The 27,933-nt window shown below is 44.5% G+C and overlaps 1 protein-coding gene across 1 annotated transcript in view; it reads right to left on the minus strand.

Annotated features, from left to right (window-relative positions):
• The window catches only part of PPAT (phosphoribosyl pyrophosphate amidotransferase), a 96,699-nt gene that overhangs the window by 2,857 nt on the left and 65,909 nt on the right, over positions 1-27,933 (minus strand). The window contains exons 3-9 of the mRNA XM_090035982.1: positions 27,631-27,837; positions 13,237-13,349; positions 12,976-13,121; positions 8,441-8,513; positions 3,420-3,571; positions 1,957-2,084; positions 1,363-1,584 (exon numbers count right to left, since the gene is read on the minus strand). Of these exons, the coding sequence (XP_089892108.1) occupies positions 1,363-1,584; positions 1,957-2,084; positions 3,420-3,571; positions 8,441-8,513; positions 12,976-13,121; positions 13,237-13,349; positions 27,631-27,837 (1,041 nt within the window). The remainder of the gene's footprint in view (positions 1-1,362; positions 1,585-1,956; positions 2,085-3,419; positions 3,572-8,440; positions 8,514-12,975; positions 13,122-13,236; positions 13,350-27,630; positions 27,838-27,933) is intronic.

Here is a 27,933-nt window from a genome sequence, read left to right on the forward strand (position 1 = left end):
CTAGAAATACAAAGGTCCTGCAAGGTGATCTGAATCTTCACTGGTGTGAACTCTGCATGGGCATATGAGTGGCGGCAGATAATCATTTACTGGCATAACTGGATCCGATCCCTGATCCTCACAATTGTGCATCCTGCTGGCATGCCACATGTACATGCACACTTTTTAGATATCCCATATCTTCTAATAAGCCCAGGACCTTTAGAACCCATGTTTGCAGCCCCACATGCAGGTCTGTTGGGCATCTGGGTGTGCAGCTGCTGGGTTTGTAGCTTTCCAACTTGTAGAGAACGCCAAGTGGGGCTAGCATATCTAAACATTTTCCGTGCAGCTCTGCTACATGGTTGTACAAGCCTTAACATGCCTTATGTTCAAATCAAAGCAAGTCATAAAGGTGTTTCAGATTTAATGTGGAATAACTTTTTTGCTTGTTTACCACTTTATGGTGTGATGAATTGGGGGAATGTATGGTATGTTGTTAATGAACCGATACATATAACATCTGCCAGGGACCTAAGGTTCTACTGGGCACATTAGATTCTAGGATGAAGGCTCTGGTTCCCTTCATTCTCCAAAATATCAGTTATCAAATATCAATTTAATTAACAGAATTATTTTTAATACAATATTGTAAAAACTGTATCATTATTAAAAGCCTTATTAGTCAACTCTCCTTTTCACTTTCTTTCTGTGGTTCCAACCCTACAGGCATTTAGGTAGTAGAGAAACATGCGTGCAGAGTTGTACAATGGAGCGTTGGGGTTGGGGGAGAAGTCAATGGAATTATTCATGGTAATAAAACCAGTATGTGTGTAAGTCTTGCAGTATTAGGGACTAAACTAATGCTCATCCACTGGCAGCTGTGGCTTTGCTTCTGTGATGGACTCACACTTGCTACATATCAGAATGCTTGTATATATCACAATGACAAAAAAGTAAACCCAACCATGTTTTTCTTGAAGTTTAGGACAAGCTTATTTATTTCCATATTGTATTTGCTCAAAATGATAGCAAAGAATGAATCAAAGTAGCAGAAAGATTTTACGGCTTGTTTTGGATACTTTGTTTTAAAAATTTCCATTTACTCTTGATTTGTCTGCAATGACTTGGATTAAAATACAGCTTAATCTCTCCCCACTCTACTTGCATTTATTGACCATTTTTAATTTAGATTTTCCTAAAATCAAAAAGCACAAAGGCAACTTCCCTTTATTACCTCCTTTTTTTGTATTTGCTACCTATCTCTACCGAGCATACTATAAATAGGCAAAAAAACACAGTGAAACCAAAAAACATTCCAAAATTCTCTCCCCACTAAACATTCTTTTACATATTCATAACAGCTGATGAAACCAAGCTTACCTCTTTAGCACCAGATTCCCTGAGCAGTTTGATAATCGGTGAGATAGTATTGCCCCTCACAATAGAGTCGTCGATGAGAACTACTCGTTTGCCTTTAAAGTTGTCAGACAGGACTCCAAATTTTTTTGCCACGCCAAGCTGTCTCAACCTCATATTTGGCTGAATAAAAGTTCTTCCTACATATCGATTTTTACAGAGTACTTCAATGTACGGCAGTCCACACTGCAGGCAGAAGACAATTATATAAACAGCTAAGTAAAATACATACTTGAAAAACTGTTATTACCAATATTACTTTTTAATGTGACTTGCAGATTAAGGTTCTGTATAACCCAGTGGTGTTATACCAATCAAAAGACCTTTAATTACACTAATGTAGTTGCACTAGTGCAAAGCCTCGTGTAGATAGGTTAAACCATGACTTGTGCTGGTGCACTTAGATAGAAAACCTAGTCCAGACAAGACCTATGTAACACCAGGTGACAGGTGGCAACCCCGTAAAGGTAGTTGTATTAGGAGAGAAGCCTGTAGTGTTTCCATAGAAAGGCATTCTGGGAAGAGATATCACTATTAAAAACAATCCACCCTCGGTACCTTCTGTGCGAAACCCAATGCTGCTGGTGTTGCAGATTCTGGAACAGTGCTAACCAAGTCTGCTTCCACTGGTGCTTCAATAGCAAGCTGCTGACCGCATCGTCTCCTAACTGAATAAACCATTTGACCTAGTAACAATGACAAAGGTCATTTATTCCTCTTAGTTTTTCATTTTCACACCAGAGGAACTTCAACAGCAGATTATAAGCACAGCATTGAATCGGCAAGCTAGAGAACTCCCTATATAGCAATACCAATTCATCAATATCTCACCTTTTATTTCACCCTACATTGTTTGCATCGTGGTCCAACTCTCAGATAACACTGAGAACCAAATCGTTTTGCCTTACTTGGATAACTTGCCTCATTGATATCATTAGGTTCCCTTACTTGTGTAAAACAGGACCTGAAATTTCATTATCCCCAACAACCTTGCTCTGCCAAGTGCCCTGCTAAGACACTAGTACAACATAAAGAGGCATGTCCTTTGAGGGCTGTTATCAAAATGATAATGAAAGGATTGGGTTGATATCCTCAAGTATTACACAGAACTGAGTTAAGTGAGAAACATGAATGCATTGGTTCCTATAACAAACAATGGAAAGATAAGCCTACATTGCAAAAATCTAATTTCAGAAATCCTGTTTTAAAATAAAGGCTCTAAAGTGACAAAACAGTATTTTTTGTTAATCAGTTCATGGATTTTAAGGCCAGAAGCAATCTTTAGATCATCTAATCTGATCTCTTGTGCTGTAGTGTTACTCCTGTATTGAGCTCAATTACTGGTTGGCTAAGGCAGATCTACCAGAAAGGCATTTTGGTCTCGACTGAATGACTTCATGGGATGCAGGATCCATCACTTCCCTGAATAATTAGTTCCAATGGCTAATTATCTTCATTGTTAAATTAGAAATGAGCTGAAAATGTTATCTGGTATTACATCTAATAGAGGAAGGTTCTTGTAAAACCTCTCTCTATTAGATGTAAAAGACCTTTGGTACCATTATTTTCTCCCTATGTAATCCTGCAGAAATCCTAATAAAAACAGTCCTTGATCTTTGTTTTGATAAACTAAACAGATATGCTTCCTTAAGTCATTCTCTACAAGACATTTGTATGGCTCTTGGGTAATTTATATGGCTCCCTGTGGACCCTCTCAAAAATCTTCAACTTACTTTTAAGAATGTTAACACCAGAACTGTTTACATCATATTCCAGCATTATTTCTTCAATGCCATGAGGCAATAAAAATCACCTCACTTCTCCTACATGTAGCTTGCTTCTTTATAAGTCCTAGAATCGTATTAATTCTTTTTGGAACACCATAAAACTGTGGGAACTCATATTTAATTGTTTGCCAAGTTTGAGCTCTAAAACCTTTCAGTCACACTGCCTTCTAGGATAAAAGGTCTCCATTCTGTGGGTATGGCTCCTTTGTTCATTTGTACATTATATTTTCTTACCTTCAAAGATGCTGTCAGGCCTTGCAAAATAAACATATTCAAATATACAGAATGCTGAGGGATCTCCTTCAGGTCTTGGCACAACATCAAGTGTTTGGACATCATATCTGGATATTTTTACAATCTCTCCAGGTAGGACTTCACGATAGTACCTGGAGGGGACAATTTACTGTTTATAAATTTCCATAATCTGAGTACTGTCTTTGCAATACAAATAAAATTGACTTAATAGATAATGAGTTTCTGATATTTAGTAGAAGCTGAATACTTTAAAGATGACTCTGACTCCTAAAACTGGAGTGTGCCAGAATTAAATACAAGATGAGCGCAGTAATTCTGACAGAATGAACAGCCGAAAATGAATGGCCACTCCTGACACTGGATGGTTCAGGACAGCTTTTCATCAAATGAAATGCAATAACAGAAACTTAAATGAGACTAAGTTACTGAGATCATTCACAACCAAGCCCTGCTCAAAGTGAATAGTGTTATGTTTCTACTGCTCATTGATGGTGCTGTCAGACTCACTGTGTTCCATGTGCACCATATCCTAAACTGGAAGTAGCATAGCTGGCTTAGTGCAAAACTTACTGGTTCATCCACAGCTCTACACTAAGGCACGTATACTACTGGTTTGGGAGGTAGCGTGGGCAGTCCATATGAGCAACAGCACACACCCTACACTCTTACTTTTGACTAGGCTAGTCACTTTTCTATAAGGCTGAGAAGTACTGTCATGCACTATAACAAAACGATTTGAAATGGAGTTTGTCAAAGAGTTGTTACAGCAGTCATTAAGTAGGGTAATGGCAGCACTTAAGCAGATAAGGAACAGCCCTTTGGTGAGAGGCAGCTGCACTGAATACAAGTTGGAAGTCTACTGACAGATCTATATTCCAATTCTAAGTTATGTCTGTAATCCTTGCCCCGGGTTGCAAAGGGTTAAGCAGAGAGGGGTGGGACCATTCCAAGCCCCAGAAAACCAGACCCAAGGAGCTGCAATGAACTATAGCTCCCAACCTGCTTTGGGAGCTAGCAGGAAGTTGCCACCAGCCAATAGAAGAGGGAGTGGGCAGGGCTATGAAAAGCCTGCAAAAATGAAAAACTGAGGACAATAGGTTGGCAGGTTGCTTTGAGGGTTAGCAGGAAAGGAAATGGGAAAGTGGAGCTGCGATGTGGGGTTCATTTTGCTCTGAGCATGCACGGTTGGAGCAGAGAGCAGATAGCAGGTCTTGTTTGAAGATACGCTCCAAGCACCACTGGAAGAGGCCCAGGGAGAATGTGAAGGAGCCTGGTCCAAGTGTAGCTAGGAGAAGGACTGACTTCGCCACAGAGGAGACCCTAGCAGAGAGGCACTGACTGATGCTATAAACTAGAGCAGGACCTAAGCAAGTAGCACTGAAAAGGCTGCAGAAGTTAGTGAGGTTAGTGTTACTGTGGAAGTTCTTGTGCCAGCTGGGACAGCTTGGACTGTGCACAAGGTGAAGATTCTCTACCCAAAGGGTCTTTCCAAGACTGAAGCTGGGTTTTCAAGTTGCACTGTTGAAAGGGGTAATTGTGCTATCAAGTTCCCATGCTGGGTTACAGCTTGCTGTTCAGGTGCGTGTGTTTGTAAATAAATCTGACTTGTTTGTACCCTCTTGTTAAACTGAGTTACTGTTGGGGACACTTATTCACCACTGCCATACACTTGCAGCCCCTCATGAGATGTGTTACATGTCTTTTTTGTTACACACACCATTCACTTGCACATCTTAGAACATAGATTTCACAGATCCCACAGACATTAGGGCTGGAAGGGACCTTGCAAGATCATCAGGTCCAGCCCCCTGCCCAAAGGGCAGGAAGTCAGCTGGGGTCGGATGATCCCAGCAAGGTAATCATCCAAACACTTCCTGAAGGTGTCCAGAGTAGGTGCTTGCACCACTTCTGAGGGAAGTCTATTCCAGACTCTGGAAACTCAGACAGTAAAGTTTTTTTCTTATGTTCAGTTTAAAATGGTCTTCCAGCAGTTTGTGACCATTGGACCTTGTCTTCCCTTAGCATGCCCTGGTGAACAGACGCTCTCCCAGATCCTGATGCACACCCCTTATATACTTAGAGGCTGCTACCAAGTTCCCCCTGAGCCTATGCTTCTTCAAGCTGAAGAGTCCCATGCCTCTCAGCCTCTCCTCATAAGGCCTGCTCTCTTGACCTCTAATCATGCACATGGAGAAGCTTGAAAGAGTCCAGAGGACAGCCATGTCCTTTTTAAAGTGTGGAGCCCAGAACTGGATGCAATACTCCAGCTGCAGCCTCACTAGGCCAAGTAAAACGGGAGGATGACATCTTGGGTCTTGCTTGAAATGCATTGGTAGATGCAAGCCAGGATTTTATTTGCTTTGCCAACTACGGCATCACATTCGTGGCTCATATTCATCTTGTAGTCAATCATGACCCTCCAAGTCTCTTTCACTCATAGTGCTAGTGAGCGTAGCACTGCTGAGCCTATAGGTATGATGTGGGTTCTTCCGAGGTGGAGCACCTTGCATTTCTCTGTGTTGAATGTCATCAGGTTTTGATTCGCACACCTTGCAAGCCTGTCCAGGTTGGCCTGAATCCCCAGCCTATCCTCTAGTATGACCCTGCTTACCCATAATTTGGTGTCATCTGTGAACTTAGCCAGTCTGCTTCTGACAACCAAATCCAGACTGTTTATGAACATATTAAAGAGTACTGGTCTGAGAACTGAACCCTGGGAGATGCCACTAATGACCATGTGCCATGTTGACTTGGTTCCATCAACAATCACTGTCTGGGTCTGACCATGGAGCCAGTTCCCTAGCCATTGGGAAAGTAATTGCATCTTAAAATTGGGGAGCTGTGGCCTCGACCGTAAGGTTGTCGAGGCCACAGCTCCCCAATTTTAAGATGTGATTGATGAATGTAAAACAGAAGGGTATAATTGCATATTCTCCAGTCGGATACTTAAAGAGCATTAGAACGTGAGTGAAAACAGGTTTAATTTGAAAAAATTAAAAACAACAAAATCAGAAAAGGCCCCCATTGGCAATTCTACATGATGAGTTTTTCTTAAGAAAAATCTCATAACACTTCAGAGGTGGTTGATTATTCTTAGAACTATCTACTGCAAAACAGCTTTTTCAAGAAAACAAAGCAGATGCCAGCAGTTAATGATTGGTATGTAGATATAGCAGAAGTCACCAGAAATGAACACAGAACAACAAACTACAATGCAACACCACAAAATGTAACGGAAGGATCTTGAAGTTCAGAGACACATTGTTTGCTGTTTTTGCCTTCTCTTTATTTTTGTTTTGTGGTTATGGTCTTATTGCAATTCTGTCATGTTCTTTACCTAAAGGAAATACAATTTTACTTACTAATACTTGGTAACAGGCTTGTTAAATGTCTGAGTAGCATACTATGCATTCCTCGCTATAAATTCAATAATGTTGATTTCACTATAGTGTTTTGTTTTCATTGAAATTGAGTGGTTTGCACAGAGAAAATTTCTCCTGTTTCTTTTTGATCTCTGAAGGGCTTATCTCCACTGCACTGTTAATGCAATTATAATTCAAGTGCTGCCTCTCTCTTGGGATCAGTCCACACACACTAAAAAGACTATACTCTAGTGTGGTCATGCTTTTAACTTAAGCTGGATGGCCAATCAAAGGAATCTTGACTACAGTTCAAGTCAAGATAATTCACCGGTTGCCAATGCAAGCTTTCAATATAGCTCAAGTGTTATTTTGCACGGTGGCCACCCTCTCTCAAGCCACGCTAACTTGAGATTTGTCAGCTCCACTTACCTACACTTAACTTTGCAGACAAAAAACAAACCCATAAAGTCTTCCCTACAGTTGCCATTACTGTATTTAATTTAAATTCACCAGCTGACAGAAGTAATCTTTCTTAAAGTAATATGTTTAAAGAGGTAATAGATCAAGGGTGGACAATTATTTTGGCTGGAGGGCCACTTAATGAGTTTTGGTGAGCTGTCAAGGGCTGCCCACACAAAATCTTCCAGAAGGTATTTTAACAAGTTATAGATAAAAAAAACCCTAAATCATATGCTTAAAAATAAAAATCAAACATCTACTATAACATTTTAATTTCATTAAAAAATTATTTGTGTCCCAATATATTTTTTTGTGCATAGTGTATATAGAAGCGATTGCAAAATAGCTCAGAATAAAGTCTTATTCTTGTATATTGTGTATGTGGGAGGGTACGTGGGGGGGAGGTGGAAGGGAGGCTGCTTGTGCACCAGGTCTGGGGAGCTGGCCGGGGTAGAGGGAAGGAGGTAGGAGGCAGGTGGTACATGCAGCAGAGCTCACCCATATGATGTGGTGAATGTGTGTTCTGCCACCCCCTTAACCGCAGTGCAGCACTCTGCATGGGGCTGAGCCCCATCTGCTCCCACCCATGCCCACGGGCCCTGGCTACTGTGCACAGCTTTCTGGCAGGACTGCAGCTGCCTGGGCACCACTCAGTTCCCTCCATCTTCAGCAGCTCCTCCTTCTCTTGCCCCTGCTGCACCACTCTGAGCATGGGAGGAGTTGCAGCTGGGTGGCTTCTGCCCCAGCACACAGGACTCCAGCTCCTGGCCACTTTCCACCCACTCCATTCACCTGGCACGATGAGCAGCCACTTGTGGGAAGCTGAGTGGGTGGAAGGTAGAAGATGGAGCTGGAGCTCCATGCAGTGGGGCAAGAGCCACCTTGATGCAGCTTCACTTCCACCTGGGGCAGTACAGAAGGGCTAGGAGGAAAAGGAGGGCCTGATGGAGGTGATGGAGGGGGTGTGTGCTGAGCAGTACCTGAGTGACTGCAGCAGCAGTGTGAGCAGTCCTGCTGGGAGGCTGTGTGCTGGCCAAAGCCAACAGACATTGGCAGGGCTTGGCCCCACACAGTGTGCCATGGGCCATATCCAATCAATTGGTGGGTGGATGCCTGTGGGCGAGATCTGGACTGTATTTTGCCCACCCCTGTAATAGTATTGAATGTAAAGGAACTTACTCTGCACCAATAGATAAAAAGCTACAGGATTCAGAGGAGACCACCCATCCTTCTGTTTCCCTGTTATCCTTCCCTGTAATAAAATTCACAGTTGCGGTTACATTATTTCCCCAATTCTTGGAACTATTACCATTAAGTGTTTTATATATTTGCTGAAGTACTGGGTTGTTACATTTGTAATATTGTATTTAGCAAGGCAAAGAGTCATGATTCCTAACAAAAAAGCTTGGAATTCAAAAACTGTGGTACCATATTACCTGGAAACATCAAATATGTTTTCTCAGACAGGCTAGAAGCCACAGATTCACTGTTCATGAGTAAGACAATTTATTACAATCCCCTCCTCCCCCAATCCATGTATTTAGTTCCAGCTTATTGTTTTTGGTCTGTATACCTGATTTTATTTAGGCTACATATTTGTTAATTCTGTATATACAGCGTGACTGACCCACTGCAATCTATGAATGGATTCCTTCTGGCTAGTGGGCATTACAGCTCTTAAGACACAAGAATATGAAAGGGAATGGTCAAGTAGATCAATCATGTAACAGGAGGATAATTCTAGTATTTTTTTTTTTTTTACTGGCTTATAAATCACAAAACATTCTGAAAAACATTCTAACTGAAGATATTTCATAAAACAAATACATAATCCTTCATGTCAGGTCAGTTTATTTGTAAAGAAGGAGAATTCACACTATTCTTTCAGCTAATGTCAAGATTCCACATATCAAGGACCAGACAGGATGCTTTCTGGATTGTTCAGGGAAATGGTTGAGGTAATTAAAAGAACCATTAGCTATCATCTTTGAGAACTCATGGAGGTCAGGTAAGGTTCCAGGTGATTGAAAAGGGGTGCCCATCTTTAAGAAAAGAAAGAAGGAGGATCCAGAGAATTGCATATGAAATCATAGAAAATTAGGGTTAGAAGTGACCTCAGGAGATCATGTAGTCCAATCCCCTGCTCAGGTCAGGACCGTCCTGAACTAGATCATCCCAGCCAGAGCTTTGACTAGCCAGATCTTCAAAACCTCCAAGGAGGGAGATTCCACCACCTCTCTGAGTAGTCTGTTCCAGTGCCTTACTACCCTCCTGGTGAGAAAGTTTTTCCTAATATCTAACCTAAACTTCTCTTGCTGCAACTTGAGACCATTGCTTCTTCAGGTAGTTGAAGGCTGCTATTAAATTCTCTCTCAGTCTTTTCTTCTCCAGACTAAATAAGCCCAATTCCCTCAGCCTCATGTGGCCCCAGAAGTGATGTACTCCAGCCCCCTAATCGTTGTTGTCCTACACTGGACTCTCTCCAGTTTGTCTACATCCTTCCTGTAGTGGGAGAGCCAAAACTGGACACATTACTCCAGATGTGGCCTCATCAGTGCTGAATAGAGGAGAAGAATTACTTCCTTTGATCTGCTGGCAATGCTCCTACTTATGCAGGCCAGCATGCTCTTAGCCTTCTTGGCAACAAGGGCACACTACTGGCTCATATTCAGCTTCCTATCAACTTTAATGCCTACGTCCTTTTATGTAGAGCTGTTGCTTAGCCAGTCAGTCCCCAGCCTGTACTAGTGCATGGGATTGTTCCATCCTAAGTGCAGAACTTTGCACTTGTCCTTGATGAGCCTCATAAGATTTCTTTTGGTCTAATCCTCCAATTTGCCTAGGCCTCTCTGAATCCTAGCCCTGTCTTCTAATGTAGCTACTACTCCCCACACCTAAGTGTCACCTGCAAACTCGCTGAGGGTGCACTCCATCCCCTCTTCCAGGTCATGGGGTACTCTGCTTGATATTGGCTGCCAATTAGACAGAGCCTTTGATTACAGCCCTTTGAGCCTGATGATCCAGCCAATTTTCTCTCCACCTTACAGTCTATTCATCCAACCCATACTTCCTTAGCTTGCTTGCAACCATATCAAAAGCCTTGCTAAAGTCAAGGTATATCATGACTGGCTCTGTGGATGTAGGAAGAACAGTGGACATCTCATCATAGTAGGCAGTTTGTTTGGTCAGGCATGACTGGCCCATGCTGACTGTTCCTAATCACCTTCTCCTTCAAGTGCTTAGAAATGGATTCCTTAAGGACCTGCTCTGTGATTTTTCCAGGGAATGAGGTGAGGCTGACTGGTCTGTAGTTCCCCTGATTCTCCTTCTCCCCTTTCTTAAAGATGGTCCTTATATTTGCACTTTTCAATTATCTGGGACCTCTCACTATCACCATGAGTTTTGAAAGATAATGGCCAGCAGCTCTGCGATCACATCAGCCAACACTCAGCACTCCCAGGTACATCATGTCCAGCCCTAAAAACTTCTATATGTCCAGCTTTTCTAATGTGTCCCTAACCTTTCTTTTGCCACTGCTGGCTGCTCACCTCCTCCCCAAACTGTGCTGCCAGGTGCAGTAGTCTGGGAGCTAACCTTGCTTGTGAAGACTGAGGTGAAAAAGAAATTGATTACTTTAGACTTTTCTGCATCATCTGTCGCTATTTATTCCCCATTTAATAAGGAACTCATACATTCCCTGGTCTCCCTCTGGTTGCTGAATCAGTCAGTCTGACCTCAATACTGGGAAAAAATCATAAAACAGGCCATCAAGAATTCTGTTCTAAGCTCCTGGAGGAGAACAAGGTGATCAGGAACAAAAGTAAATCATGCCTGATCAAACTCAATGGTTTCTAATAAACCCAACATGCTCTATGGATGTAGAGCACTGGATGGGGTACACTTTGATTTCAGCAGGACTTTTGACATAATTTCCCATGACATTCTTACTAGTAAGCAAAAGAAATACAGTCTAGATGAAAATACTGTAAGGTGGATACATAACCAGCTGGATCATCATACTCAACAAGTAGTCATTAATAGCCTGAAAACTAGTTGAAATAAAGTACTGAGCAAGTTTCCTTAGGGGGTCTCTCCTAGGATTGAGTTCATGCTTAGCAAATTTTCAGGTCACACCAAGCTGGGTGGAGTTACTGACACTGGAGGGTAGGATTAAAATTAAGAATGACATTGATAAACCAGAGAAATAGTCCAAAATTAACTGAATGAAGTTCAGTAAGGAAAAAGTGCTAAGTTCTACACTTTGGATGGAATAAAGCATATGAACAAATACAGACTGGGAAATTACTGGATAAGCTGCACTACTATTTAAAAAAAAGAAAGAGAGACTTGGAGGGGATGAGGGGTATTATAGTGGATCATAAGATGAATGTGAGCCAGCAGTGGGATCCTGTTGCAAAACCCAATCACATATTTGGCTGTATTAATAGAAGTGTTGCTTGCAAGCCGAGGAAAGGAATTCCTCTGGTCTATTCAGCACTGGTAAAGACTACTGCAACCAATTTTTAGCACTGCACTTAAAGATGGGGCAAATTAGAAAGGAATCCAGTAGTGAGCAATGGAAATGATTAGAGTTGGAAATGATTAGAGTTGGGATGTACAAGGAAAGGCTGAAAGAACTGGGATTACTTAGTCTGCAGAAGAAAAGACTGAGAGAAGGGATTTAATAACAGTTTTCAAATACCAGAAGAGTAATTACAAAGATGGTGTAGACTATTCTCTGTGGCTAGAGGTGTTAGGACTTGAGTAAAGGCCTTAAATTGCAGCAAGAAAAGTCTACGTTGGATGTTAGGAAGGACCGTTTCACTTTGAGGGTGGTCAAACATTGGAAAAGACTACCTAGCGAAGTTGTTGAATCTTCACAGAAATTTAAGAGCAGGGATGGCTAAGACAGGGATGATTCTGCCTTAAGCAGAGGGCTAGAGTAGACAACTTCCTGAGACTGCTTTCATTTCTACTTTTCTTTTTTCTTTTTTTTGTCTTGCCACACCTGTAGGTTTGCAGGCCTCCTGGAAAAGCATCTGTATCAAAAGGGTTCCTGAGATGGGGAAAGTATTCATCACTATCCTTTTGAATAATTTTCCAGGAATAACCAGATTTTATTTCAGTTCATAGACAATTTTGATTTTCAGGGTACACAGTTGTTCAGGAAAACAATCTCTCTCCTGATTCCCAATTTCATATCCTTAATGTCATTGGAGCCACAGTATCTGGACAAATAGTTTGATCAGCTCCCCATGTAAGAATTTCTAAATGTTTTTCCCTTCAAGAAAAGAAATGAATACCAATAATCCAATGACTTCAAGCAATTCTATAGCCAAAGGGATTTAAAAAACCCCACCACCCAGTGTATGGCCCATCTCACTTTCCTCTGCTAGGTATAGAGAATTTGGTTCCTTCTCCCCAGATCTCTACCACCATGAAGGAGCCAGTTTATGCATCACAAAAAGAAAAAAAAGTGTACCACGCCTTTCTTAAAATTGGTTCCCACCGAGTTAAAAAAAACCCTCTAGTTGGGGCGGGTTTTTTGTAATTTGTAGATTAACTCATATTGCAATAACTGCCTCCAAACTTCCTAGAGTTGAATGCTTTCTTTAAATCCTAAATTGTGCACAAGTGTCACTTTATTACGTGCAATTGTAATTACTGATATATTACTGTAAGTAAAACACACCCAAGCTCTACATAGGACTTACCTTTTCCATTCATGTCACCTACTGGAACGAGACGGCCAATGCAGAGTGGACGATTCCCATAAGGATCACGTACTGCATAGATTATATCTTTATGCATAAGTAGCAATGAATATGAAGTAGGGGTTTCATTCATTAAATTTTTAATTCTGAAATGAAATGCAAGGAAATGCCACAACATTAGAGATGTCTGTGTTCAGTTACTTGTGCTGATGTGTGTTATATTTAAACAATATTGCTGTTCCTGAAGCACAAATCTCTTACCTTGCTACCCAGTCAGCTGTATCATCATTCTCTAGAGGAGGGGTAAATGCCAGCAGCTGGGTGATTAATTCACTGTCAGAACTTGTTGACAGCCCCACACCATGTCGCATCAGCTTTTTAAAAAGACAAGACAAATAAAGTATTAGCAATCGATTAAAAAACACCACCACCACCATTGAACAATTATAAATTAGCAAGAACTGGGTCTACCAAAAAGGTACTTTAACAGAGGACATCTCCTAATTGCAGCCAATCACATGAAAAGGAACCTTAAGTACAATTTGTAGACTTTTGCCTCAAGGGTCGACAGGCTTGTACCAGCATAAAGGACTGGCATAGACCATTGGTACTCAAACTATTTTAAACAAGCAGTCCAAACCTTAAAATTAGGACTGGGCTGAGGTGGCATAGAAAAACATTGCAGGAGCTTTGCATGTGCAGTGAGCTCTCCTAAGCTCACCAGTTATCAGCATGAGCTCTGGCTGAGCAGCAGGGGAAAAGGGGATAAGCAGTGATGATGTTCACCTCCTGGGCTCCAAAGCTGACAATAGTGAGTTCAGACAGCTCATTGGTTATGTGGAGCTCTAGCATGAGCCATGCTAACATGATGGTGAGCTCAGACAGGGAATTGGTATTAAGATAGGCCATTCACATGGGCTTCAAGGGTCTGAGGCCCCACATATAGCCTGAGGGCCATAAGTTGAGCATCATTGGTACATACAGATCATTGCTCTTGGTTCTGCATATCTTAATCTTTGGCTTGTTGCTCTGTGTTGTTGATATGTGACCAAAGGATCAAGGAAGCCTAATAGCTGCTGTCTTGGGATTTTGCCTGTTTTGTACTACTACTGTCCTATGGAGAAGAAGCAGACACCATGAAGGAACCATGGGATAAATAATAAAGAGAGAAAACTCCAGGAAAGAGTGAAAGAAAAAGCGACTAAAGGATAAGGAAGGGAAATAAAACTCCACAATCCTGCAACTTATCTAACCAACTGTAACCCCCGCTTCAGTCCTTTATACAACAGGGGCCTTGCCTAACTTGGCATATTTTTTCTGCAAATTGAATAAGACTGGACATTTTTATTTTGCTATAAGAATACGCGCAGCTACCATCAACACACCATTTGAATCCATTCCCTTTTTTGCCTTTTCTTGTGGTAGTTGTAAAGTTCATAGGTTGATACATGATGCATGAAGTAACAATTGCAAAATGCTGTAAGTTTATAACATTGTGTACTTATGTGTCCCTCTACTTTTGTATTATGAAACAGTTAAAAAAAAAGCAGCATCTGTTTTTCTTTGTGTCTTCCTTCTTTAAACTCCTCCAAATTCATTTTTCATGGTCTCCTTGTGTGTTCATATCAACATATATGACTGCTTTCAACCTCCACCACAAAATTCTCAGTGATAAAAATTGAAGGCAATGCTCCAGATAAGAATTTTCAATGTATTATATATGATGTTTTAAAATAATTCTAAGCATCATCTTTTTTTTTTTCTACTAGCCACCATGCAATAGACAGAGATTCCAGCTGAGCTATTCACAATTATGCCTGGATTAGTTTTCCTATTGGATCAACATTAACATCACAATGAAGCTAGAAGAAAGGCAGTTTATCATTGCCTATGGCAGTTATGTAGAAATTAATTAGCAAGACCATAGATAATATTGTAGAAATTAACTACAAAGCAGACTCAGCACTTCAAGGACACAGCCTGACAAAGACTCTAGAATGACTAAATCCTAGTCGCCTTGAAGTCTGAAGCAATCAAGGATGTAGCCCCCTCCCTATAAGTCAGCTTTCCAAAACAAACACATAGCCACAAAAACCAGTTTGAACCAATTAGGGGTCTCTCAAGCTGGCCTGATACCTTGTTACCTATCACAGTGGAAAATTCCCACTTGCGCGCGCTTCTTGACTGTAAACTATAAATCACCTCTAACAGTTTTATTTCGGGGCCTCTGAGCTTGCTCAGGGTGCCCAGCATGCTGAATAAAATTTGAGACTGACAGCGACTCTGTCTTTGGAAACAGTTCAGCAAGGGGTCACGGACTCCGCAACAATTTGGTGACCCAGATGGGACCCCTTGTGTGCTGACCTGGCTGCTCGTCGTTCGGACCAACCTTCCCAGCCGGCATAGGTGAGTTTGTCACCATTTGGAGGGTTCGGTCTGGGCGTCGGGTAAGTGGGGTTCACCGTGTGGAGTAGCCGTTCCCCGGAATTTATAAACCAGAATGCCTGAGTTTCGGGAGGATGGGACAATTGGCTTCAAACGTTCCACTGGGCTGAATTGGCTGAAAAAGCCCCAAAACTGGTTCTATACTCTACCACTCCGCCCCCTTATGATCCTCTGATTTCAGTCTCTGTAGAGTCTGAAGACGGACCCGAGCCTCTCTACCCTGCTCTCCCTGTCCTTGGTCAACCCCTGCCCCCTGACGAGAGCGCCGTGGTTCCCGTGGCGTCAGTGCTGGCTCTGAGCTCCGGGCTCCCTGCCTCCGGAGGCTTTTCTCCGGTCTGGACCCAGAGCCGAGGTCCCGTGGGAGAGGCATTTCCAGCCAGCCAGGGGAAGGAGCACCTGAATGCGGTGGTTCAGGCTCCTTTGCGAACCTACCCGGTCCCGTTTGTGGATGGCGGGGGCAGCTTCCAGGTTCGCCCTACTCTAATTCATGTGCCTTTCTCCCAAGAGAACCTCCTCATTTTGCAACAACAGACCCCCTCTTTTCCGGAAAAGCCCTATGAAGTAGGACAGGCTATTCGGTGCGTAGTCCATACTTAAGACCCTTCTTGGTCAGACATGCAGAAACTCATGGATACCCTGCTGACCCCAGACGAGCAGGCTAAAGTTTTAGACTGTGCCAGGGCTGTTGCCTGAGCAGGAAACAGAGATCCTTGGCCTTCTAATGAACCCAACTGGGACTATAACACCCCCGAGGGAAGGGCATCCCTGAGGGAAACCCGGAATGATTTACTAGCAGGCTTTGATGAAGCGAGAAAAAAGCCCGTGAATTGGGGAAAATTCCATGCATGCAAACAGGGACCTGAGGAGCATCCGGATGCCTTCTCTACCCATTTGTGTGAGGCAGACAAGACATACGTTTGTCTTGATGTAGATAAACCAGAGCATGTGCCTTTGCTGGTATCAGCCTTTGTAAACCAGAGTGCTCCCGATATTAAGGAGCATTTCTGCAGGTATACTCCAGGGTGGGAAGGAAAGAGTATGTTTGAAATAAGAAATATAGCAAGTTATGAGTTTGATGGGAGAAAGGAGAGAGAAAGAAAGAAGGAGAGAAAGGAAGATTTTAAATTAGTAGCCGCAATGGTTGAGGGAACTATGGACAGTATGTCAGGAAGAAGACGAAACAGGGGAAGGGGCCAGGGAGGGTTTCAACGAAGGGGATTAGGTCAGAGAAACCAGGGCGAGGGGTGGTCCAAAGTTCAAAGGGCCAACGAGGTATGTTACTAATGTAAACAACCTGGACACTTTAAACAAGAGTGTCCCCAGAGGAAGGGGATGAACAACAGAGCCATCTCCGAACAGGGGCCCCCTCCGGACCAGTGACGCGAGGAGCCGGTGTCAAAAACTACTCACAGGAAAGAAGGACTCAATAACCCGACCGACCACCTTCACCCAGTCTGCTCTGCGGTAACTATAAATTGCAATAAGAGTGACCCTGTTGCCTCAATCCAGGTAGGAGAGCAACGATATGTTTGTTTAATTGATACCAGCGCTACTATGTCTATGTTATCTACAACTCCTGAGCGTGCAGGTCTAATTGAAGAACGAAATGAGGATGTGATGGGAGTCGGGGGAGAATTGTTCAGAACTAGCAGGAGTGCCCCTACTCGAGTTCCTTGTCGTGTGAACACTCCTTTTTGTTGTCTGCCCGTGCTCCTATGAATTTACTGGGACGGGACCTATTGTGTAAGCTGAGGGCCACTCTATGCTGTAGTCCAGAGGAAATAACTTTAGAATTACCAATTGACAAATTGCCTTATTTCGCCAGGGCGTTGGCCTCTTGGGGGAAAAGGGAAATTTACCAGTGGAACTACAACAATTGCCAGCCACATTGTGGGGCTGGGAGTCCACCAACGTAGGACTGCTGAAGTCTGCCACTCTGGCTGTTATTCAAACCGAGGGGGGAGTCCCGCCTTGTGTCCCCAGTACCCGCTGAATAAAGAAGCAGAAGAAGGTTTGCAACCCCTTATAGATGAATACATCAGGAAAGGGATCTTAGTGGAGTGTCAGTCTCCTTGCAATACCCCCGTGCTACCAGTCAGGAAATAAACTAGGGAAGGATGGCAAGCCTGTTTATCGTTTTGTGCAAGACTTACGTGCTATAAATGATTATGTGATTCCCAGAGCTGCTGTAGTTCCTAACCCTGCCACTACCATTACCTCCATCCCGTGGTGGGCTACCCGATTCACAGTAATTGATTTGTGTGCCGCCTTCTTTTCAATCCCAGTTGCCGCCCAGTCTCAATACCTTTTTGCCTAAACTTGGAAGAGAAAACAACATTTGACCTGGATACACCGAAAGCCCCACTATCTTCAGCCAAATCCTGACGAGAGACTTACAAGGTATTGTACTTACCTCGGATACAGTGCTCGTACAGTATGTAGATGACCTACTACTAGCATCACGGACTCAGGTAAGCTGCCAGACGGACACTTTAAGACTGTTAAAAGGATTAGCTGAAAGAGGACATAAAGTATCCCCGGGAAAGTTACAGTATTGCCAAAAGAAGGTTACATACCTGGGGCATGTGATCTCAGAGGGACTGTGGGAATTGTCTGATGAAAGGGTGAAGGCTATAAAGACTTGCCAAAGTCTACCACTAAGAGACATATTCGAGCCTTTTTAGGAGCGGCCGGATTTTGCCGGCTGTGGATCCCTGCTTACGGAGAGATGGTTAAGCCTCTGGTAGAGACCACTTGAAAGGGAGAACCTGAAGTGGTTCAATGGACCCCCGAGCTAGACCATGCTTTCTCACCATGTTAAACACCAGCTATCACAAGCCCCTGCTCTAGGACTCCCTAACTATGAGAAGCCATTTGTGTTGTTTGTCCACGAGAGACGGGGAGTAGCCTCAGGAGTCCTAACCCAGAAACTGGGACCTCAGCTACACCCGGTTGCTTATTATTCTGCCACCTTAGATCCAGTGGCAAAAGGGGTAGTCAGCTGTCTGTGCGCCATTGCAGCAGCAGCACTGCTTGTTGAGCAATCGAAAGAGCTAGTCATGGGGTACGCCCTTAAAGTCAGGGTTCCTCATGAAGTTGAAGCCCTAATGACTAAAGAAAAGACTCAAGCCTTCTCTCACCAGCGTTTAGCCTGGTACCAAGTGACTCTGTTAGCTGCCGAAAAAGTGCACATCTCACGCTGCACTAGCCTCAACCCGGCCTCGCTTTTGCCTCATCCCGAGGATGGAGAGCCACATCACGATTGCTGCACTGTCGTTCGTATGATGGAAAAGCCCCAAGATGACCTCACTGATGTGCCCCTGAACAATCCTGACTTAGTCTTCTGTGTGGATGGGTCCTCCTACATAGAAGCTGGAGTTTGTCGGACTGGGTATGCGGTCGTCACTGACTTCAACATCATTGAAGCAAAGCCCTTATCTCCCCAGCTGAGTGCGCAAGCAGCTGAACTGATTGCTTTAACTCATGCATGTGAACTGGAAACCAGGATGACTTTAAATGTATACACTGACAGTCGGTATGCGTTTGGAATTTGCCACTCCACCGGGCAATTATGGAAACAGCGAGGCTTCATTACTTCTTCCGGAGCAAAGTTGCGAACTCCACTCAGGTTTCTGAGCTCCTGGAAGCCATCCAGAAACCCAGACAGATAGCTGTAATGCATATCACCACACACACCAGGGGGAGCATGCCTGAGGCTAAAGGAAATGAGCAGGCGGATGCTGCTGCCAAAGCCGCCGCTCAGCAACCCCTAAGTCTCAATGCCCTTACTCCTGCATGGGAGAAACCCAGAGCCTTGGAAGGATATGAGCAAGTGTGCAAAGGAGAAGAAGAAGAATGGAAATGTCTCTATGGGGCTTATTCAAAAGATGAACTGTAGTATTCTAGCGCTAACCTCCCCATCTTGCCTAAAACACTACAGCGGCCCCTGTGCCAAATAGTCCATGGGCAAGGTCATTATGGGGCAACTGCCATAGCTGAAACCATTCTCCGAATTCGGTTCGCCCCTGGGATCCATGCAGTGGCTAAACAAGTGACCAGTGTCTGCCCCACTTGCCCAGCGTTCAACTCTGGCCCAGAGAGAAAAGGCCCACCTGGGGGCCGACCTTGGGCTTATCAACCATTTGAGAGACTGCAAATAGACTTCATCAAACTTCCCCCGTGCCAAGGATACAGATATGCCTTAGTAGTGAGATACCAACTCACCCATTGATGGAAGCATTTCCCACCACCCATGCCTCTCATCAGCAAGTCGCTCATGCACGTCTAAAAGACATTATTCCGCGGTTCAGCATACCCCAAGTCATCAACTCAGATCAAAGGAGTCACTTTACCTCCCAAATCTTAGAAAAAATTTACACACGGTTGGGAATCACTAGGCAGCTTCACACCCCTTATCACCCTCAGTCATCTGGAGGGGTGGAAAGGGCAAATCAAACTCTAAAAACCCTTTTAGGTAAAGTGTGTTCAGAAACTCAGCTTAAGTGGCCCGAGGCATTGCTCCTTGCACTGTTTGCTATGCGAAATGTGCCTAGAGCTGATGTTAAGATATCTCCCTATGAGCTTTTGTTTGGTCATTCACCCCCCATTACCCGTGGTTTCCTTCCGCCAGCCACAAGATTGCTAGTGGGGGGATGAGAATTTAACCCATTATGTGATTTCTTTCCAGAAGCAGCTTACTACTTTATAGCATCATGCTGCCGTTCAGCAACCTGTGCCCTTTGATTGCAAGATACACCCCTTCAGTCCTGGTGACTATGTGTGAGTCTGTGTTCTGCGACGGAAAAGTTGCCTAGAGCCAATGTGGGAAGGACCATACCAAGTCCTACTAACCACCCACTCCGCAATCAAGATTGTTGAAAGGAATTCGTAGATCCATCACTCGCACGTGAAACCTACTGTATTTACCCCAATGAAATCTCATCGCGTACCTCCTCTTCAGCTGCAGAGATCCAACAGTCAATGGACAATATGTGCCTTACAAGTACTATCATAAGTGTATTTTTGCTAGTAGTCTATTTGCCCACATTAATCGGATGCCCCTGCAGTCTCACCTGATTCAGAGGAGCCTATCCTGGTACCCAACTAGAGTATTCTAACACCAAACAAGTTCGAGACAAAGTTAATCAAGTCCCGCCTGAAGGGGCTTCTGCCGTCATATACAAGTCCAATGCTCCCCCAGGTCACTGTAAGCTGTATGGGTATTACACTAATAGCTATGAAATTTAGCGCGCAGACCCTACCATAGGGGCAAGCCAAGCTTACATCCAAAGTAAAACTAATGACCCTGGGGAACAATCATTCTATTCCAAAAGTGGAATCGAGACCTTGGTTTGGCGAGTGTCGTCCCCTAAATTACTAGCTATCAATCCTCATCAAAATGTAGAATGGCCTCATAACTCTTGTGAAAATAACCAATTCCTACGTGAGTAACCTAAACTTCTCAAACTGCTGGGTGTGTACTTGACTACCCAAGCATCCCAGCGTAAGTATTCCTCTCATTGGTCTTGGCCTTAGTTCATTCAATAATTCCTCTATTAGCAAGAGCATCCATAACGACAGTAAATGGTACTATGAATACTGGTTCCTTAACGAAGTAATCCTCCCTGAAGATTCTGTGTGCTATTACAAGCCCTGTTTTAGTAGTTTTGCTGTGTTTGTAGAGAATACCACAGCCGGTGCTTGTAATATAACAATAACCTTAGACCCATCCTCTCTCGGATAGCAAGGTAATGGACCTGTACATGTTAGGGCATTATTGGCTTTGTGAGAAAGTTGCATTTAAGCATTTGCCACCCACCTGGTATGGCACGTGCACCGTGGATGTAGTGATCCCAGATATGACACTTCACCCGAACAAGTCGCTTCAAGGGTGGCACCAAAATCGCCCACATCAGTTCTGACGAGGGGTGAGCCTCAACCTCCTCCTCGAGCAACCTACCCCATTCCATTCCTTTGCCTGACAGTTCATACTTTGGCTAGGTGTTTCTGAACTTGAAAAGACTATTGTAAATCTTTCAGCCTCACTGGAAGTATTAGCTAACAATACCGCTGATGCCTTAACCCGACTGCAAACTGAAGTAACTCACATTTCTCATATTACTTTGCAAAATCGCCTAGCATTAGACCTACTTCTTACTAATCAAGGAAGAGTATGTACTTTAGTCAACGATACTTACTGCACCTATGTAGATGAATCAGGGGAGTATTGGAAGATATCCATAAGATCCAGAATATGGCTAGTCAATTCCATGCCATAACCACAGATAACACCTCTTGGAGTGTACAAGACGCATGGGCTCTCCTGACATCCTGGTTCCCCAGATTACGATGGACTCTCAAACTCATTACTATTATTGTTGCTCTTGGATGTCTTTTGATTTTAACCTGTTGTTGTATCCAGTGTATTGAAACCCTACCTTCTCATAGGGAGATATCTTAACATCAGCTCTAGGTGCATTTCGCATAGCAAACAGTACAAGGAGCAATGCCTCAGGCCACTTAAGCTGAGTTTCCGAACACAGTTTGCCTACAAGGGTTTTTAGAGTCCGATTTGCCCTTTCCACCCCTCCAGATGACTGAGGGTGATAAGGGGTGTGAAGCTGCCTAGTGATTCCCAACCATGTGTAAATTGTTTGTAAGACCAGGGAGGTGAAGTGACCTCCTTGATCTGACTCAATGACTTCAGGTATACCAAACCGCGGAATAATATCCTTTGGAAGTGCATGAGCGACTTGCTGATGAGAGGCATGGGTGGCAGGAAATGCCTCCACCCAATGGGTGAGCTGATCTCGCACTACTAAGGTATATCTGTATCCTCAGCACCAGGGAAGTTCAATGAAATCTATTTGCAGTCTCTCAAATGGTTGATATGCCCAAGGTCAGCCCCCAGGTGGGGCTTTTCTCTCTGGGCCAGAGTTGAACGTTGGGTAAGTGGGGCAGATGCTGGTCACTTGTTTAGCCACTGCATGGATCCCAGGGGCAAACCAAACTCGGAGAATGGTTTCAGCTATGGCAGTTGCCCCATAATGACCTTGCCCATGGACTATTTGGCACAGGGGCCGCTGTAGTGTTTTAGGCAAGATGGGGCAGTTATTGCTAGTGTACCACAGTCCATCTTTTGAATAAGCCCCATAGAGACGTTTCCAGTCTTCTTCTTTTCCTTTGCACGCTTGCTCATATCCTTCCAAGGCTCTGGGTGCCTCTCACACAGGAGCAAGGGTGTTGAGACTTAGGGGTTGCTGAGCGGCGGCTTTGGCAGCAGCATCCGCCTGCTCATTTCCTTTAGCCTCAGGCATGCTCCCCCTGGTGTGTGTGGTGACATGCATTACGGCTATCTGTCTGGGTTTCTGGATGGCTTCCAGGAGCTCAGAAACCTGAGTGGAGTTCGCAACTTTGCTCCGGAAGAAGTAATGAAGCCTCGCTGTTTCCATAATTGCCCGGTGGAGTGGCAAATTCCAAACGCATACCAACTGTCAGCGTATACATTTAAAGTCATCCTGGTTTCCAGTTCGCATGCACGAGTTAAAGCAATCAGTTCAGCTGCTTGTGCACTCAGCTGGGGAGATAAGGGCTTTGCTTCAATGATGTTGAAGTCAGTGACGACCGCATACCCAGTCCGACAAACTCCAGCTTCTATGTAGGAGGACCCATCCACACAGAAGACTAAGTCAGGATTGTTCAGGGGCACATCAGTGAGGTCATCTCGGGGCTTTTCCATCATACGAACGACAGTGCAGCAATCGTGATGTGGCTCTCCATCCTCGGGATGAGGCAAAAGCGAGGCCAGGTTGAGGCTAGTGCAGCGTGAGATGTGCACTTTCGGCAACTAGCAGAGTCACTTGGTACCAGGCTAAACGCTGGTGAGAGAAGGCTTGAGTCTTTTCTTTAGTCATTAGGGCTTCAACTTCATGAGGAACCCTGACTTTAAAGGCGTACCCCATGACTAGCTCTTTCGATTGCTCAACAAGCAGTGCTGCTGCTGCAATGGCGCACAGACAGCTGACTACCCCTTTTGCCACTGGATCTAAGGTGGCAGAATAATAAGCGATTGGGCGTAGCTGAGGTCCCAGTTTCTGGGTTAGGACTCCTGAGGCTACTCCCCGTCTCTCGTGGACAAACAACACAAATGGCTTCTCGTAGTTGGGGAGTCCTAGAGCAGGGGCTTGTGATAGCTGGTGTTTAACTTGGTGGAAAGCATGGTCTAGCTCGGGGGTCCATTGAACCACTTCAGGTTCTCCCTTTCAAGTGGTCTCTACCAGAGGCTTAACCATCTCTCCGTAAGCAGGGATCCACAGCCGGCAAAATCCGGCCACTCCTAAAAAGGCTCGAATATGCCTCTTTGTGGTAGGCTTTGGCAAGTCTTTTATAGCCTTCACCCTTTCATCAGACAATTCCCATAGTCCCTCTGAGATCACATGCCCCAGGTATGTAACCTTCTTTTGGCAATACTGTAACTTTCCCGGGGATACTTTATGTCCTCTTTCAGCTAATCCTTTTAAAAAGTCGTAAAGTGTCCGTCTGGCAGCTTACCTGAGTCCGTGATGCTAGTAGTAGGTCATCTACATACTGTACGAGCACTGTATCCGAAGTAGGTACGATACCTTGTAAGTCTTTCGTCAGGATTTGGCTGAAGATAGTAGGGCTTTTGGTGTATCCTTGGGGAAGTCGCGTCCAGGTCAAATGTTGTTTTCTCTTCCAAGTTTAGGCAAAAAGGTATTGAGACTGGGCGGCAACTGGGATTGAAAAGAAGGTGGCACACAAATCAATTACTGTGAATCGGGTAGCTCACCATGGGATGGAGGTAATGATAGTGGCAGGGTTAGGAACTACGGCAGCTCTGGGAGTCACATAATCATTTATAGCACGTAAGTCTTGCACAAAACGATAGACAGGCTTGCCATCCTTTCCTAATTTAGGTTTCCTGACTGGTAGCACGGGGGTATTGCAAGGAGACTGACACTCCACTAAGATCCCTTTCCTGATGTATTCATCTATAAGGGGTTGCAAACCTTCTTCTGCTTCTTTATTCACCGGGTACTGAGGCATGCAAGGCGGGACTCCCCCCTTGGTTTGAATAACAACCGGAGTGGCAGACTTCAGCAGTCCTACGTTGGTGGACTCCCAGCCCCACAATGTGGCTGACAATTGTTATAGTTTCACTGGTAAATTTCCCTTCTCCCCCCTCCCCCCAAGGCCCATGCCCTGGCGAAATAAGGCAGTTTGTCAATTGGTAATTCTAAAGTTATTCCCTCCGGACTACAGCATAGAGTGGCCCTCAGCTTACACAGTAAGTCCCATCCTAATAAATTCATAGGAGCACGGGCAGACAACAAAAAGGAGTGTTTACACGACAAGGGTCCCACTTGGACTTGAGTAGGGGCACTTCTGCTAGTTTTGAACAATTCCCCCCCCACTCCCATCACATTCTCAGTTCCTTCCTCAATTAGACCTGCACGCTCAGGAGTTGTAGATAACATAGACATAGTAGCGCCGGTGTCAATTAAACAATCATATTGTTGCTTTCCTACCTGAACTGAGGCAACAGGGTCGCTCTTATTGCAATTTATAGTTACCGCAGGGCAGACTGGGTGAGGGTGGTCAATCGGGTTATTGAGTCCTTCTTTCCTGTCAGTAGTTTTTGACACCGGCTCCTCGCGTCACTGGTCCGGAGGGGGCCCCCTTCCTCTGGGGACACTCTCATTTCAAGTGTCCAGGTTGTTTACAGTGGTAACATACTTTGGTGACCCTTTGAACTGCGGACCACCCCTCGCCCTGGTTTCTCTGACCTAATCCCCTTCGTTGAAACCCTCCCTGGCCCCTTCCCCTGTTCTGTCCTCTTCCTGACATTCTGTGCATCATTCCCTCAACCATTGCAGCTACTAGCCTAAAATCTTCCTTTCTCTCCTTCTTTCTTTCCCTCTCCTTTCTCCCATCAAACACATAGCTTGCTATGTTTCTCATCTGTAACATACGCTTTCCTTCCCACCCTGGAGTATACCTGCAGAAATGCTCCTTAATATCGGGAGCACTCTGGTTTACAAAGGCTGATACCAGCAAAGGCACATGCTCTGGTTTATCTACATCAAGACAAACGTATGTCTTGTCTGCCTCACACAAATGGGTAGAGAAGGCATCCGGATGCTCCTCAGGTCCCTGTTTGCATGCATGGAATTTTCCCCAATTCACGGGCTTTTTTCTCGCTTCATCAAAGCCTGCTAGTAAATCATTCCGGGTTTCCCTCAGGGATGCCCTTCCCTCGGGGGTGTTATAGTCCCAGTTGGGTTCATTAGAAGGCCAAGGATCTCTGTTTCCTGCTCAGGCAACAGCCCTGGCACAGTCTAAAACTTTAGCCTGCTCGTCTGGGGTCAGCAGGGTATCCATGAGTTTCTGCATGTCTGACCAAGAAGGGTCATAAGTATGGACTATGCGCCGAATAGTCCATCCTACTTCATCAGGTTTTTCCGGAAAAGAGGGGGTCTGTTGTTGCAAAATGAGGAGGTCCCCTCGGGTGAAAGACACATGAATTAGAGTAGGGCAAACCTGGAAGCTGCCCCCGCCATCCACAAACGGGACTGGGTAGGTTCACAAAGGACCCTGAACCACCGCATTCGGGTGTTCCTTCCCCTGGCTGGGTGGATATGCCTCCCCCACAGGACCCCGGCCCCAGGTCCAGACCGAAGAAAAGCCTCTAGAGGCATGGAGCCTGGATCTCGGAGCCAGCGCTGACGCCATGGGAGCTGCAGCGCTTTTGTCAGAGGACAGGGGTTGACCGGGGACAGGGAGAGCAGGGTAGAGAGGCTCAGGGTCGTCTTCAGACTCCACAGTGACTGAAATCGGAGGATCATAAGGAGTTGGAGTGGTAGAGTAAAGAACCGGTTTTGGTGCTTTTTCAGCCAGTTCAGCCCACAGTTACCAATAATCCATCTGTTGAGGTTTTAAAGCTACCGATTCCATTCAAAGGAATGCCAAACGAGACCGATCAAATGAGCCAAATTTCGGCCACCATTTATCTGGAGCACCTTGTTGAGTTAAGACAGGCCACTCCTGTGTACGCAAAATACAAGCGTGCTTCCTGCCCATGCCAGACTGCACTGGTAGATTCCCTTCTCCCCAAACCTGGAGAAGCCTCCCTAAAGGAGATCCCGGTGGGACGTTTGAAGCCGATTGTCCCATCCTCCCGAGGCTTAAGCACTCTGGTCTATAAATTCCTGGGAACAGCTACCCCTCATGGTGGGCCCCACTTACCCAACGCCTGGACCGAGCCCTCCGAATGGTGACAAACTCACCTATGCCGGCTGGGAAGGCTGGTCTGGACGACAAGCAGCCAGGTCAGCATCTGGGTTGCCAAATTGTTGCGGAGTCCATGACCCCTTGCAGAGCTGTTCCCAAAGACACAGAGTCGCTGTCTGTCTCAAAATTTATTCAGCATGCTGGGCACCGTGAGCAAGCTCAGAGGCCCCGAATAAAACTGTTAGAGGCATTTTATAGTTTACAGACAAGATGCATGCGCAGGTGGGAATTTTCCACTGTGAAATAAAACAAGATATTAGGTCAGTATGAGAGACCCTTAATTGGTTCAAACTGGTTTTTGGCTACGTGCTTGTTTTTGAAACTAACTAATCCTTGATTGCTTCAGACTTTAAGACGACTTAGGTTTAGTCATTCCAGAGTCTTATCAGGCTGTGTTCGTGAAATGCTGAGTCTTGCTTTGTAGCTGATTTCTACAGTATTATCTATGATCTTGTTAGAAAATTTCTACACACGTAGCCACAAAAACCAGTTTGAACCAATTAGGGATCTCTCAAACTGGCCTAATACCTTGTTATCTATCACAGCGGAAAATTCCCATCTGCGCGCGCATCTTGACTGTAAACTATAAATCGCCTCTAACAGTTTTATTCGAGGCCTCTGAGCTTGCTCAGGGTGCCCAGCATGGTGAATAAAATTTGAGACTGACAGCGACTCTGTGTCTTTGAGAACAGCTCCGCAAGAGGTCACAGACTCCGCAACAGTTACAAATTAAAACTCTTATTTCTCAGCGTGCTTTCCAATTCACCACTTTGGCTACAGAGTTCCTCACCATTCTCTTCACTTTTCATTAATCTTAGATAGCTTTGTGTCCAGTGCTTCCCCTCTTCTGCTTACTACTCATTAACAAATTATACTGAAAAACCCCAGACTGAATCCTACCTTTCTCCTAAGTCTTGCAGCATTTGTTAATTCACCGTTGTGTGCCACAGCAATCTTCCCATGAAGCGTTTCTACAACGAAAGGCTGGCAGTTCTGCAGTTCTGAGATCCCCGAAGTAGAGTATCTTGTGTGGCCAATTCCAAGGTTTGAAACATACAACTTCTTCAGACTGTCTTCACTGAACACATGATTAATAAGACCCATTCCCTTAAGGAGCATAAGAAAACAGGACACATTTGTTGTTGTTTTTTCCACCAGTGCTATCCACTGTGCCAAGGCTATATAAATGTACAAACTAAGGAA

The sequence above is a fragment of the Crocodylus siamensis genome, chromosome 2 (assembly GCF_052110815.1).
Source record: "Crocodylus siamensis isolate JL-2025a chromosome 2, ASM5211081v1, whole genome shotgun sequence".
Classification (NCBI taxonomy): Eukaryota; Metazoa; Chordata; order Crocodylia; family Crocodylidae; genus Crocodylus; species Crocodylus siamensis.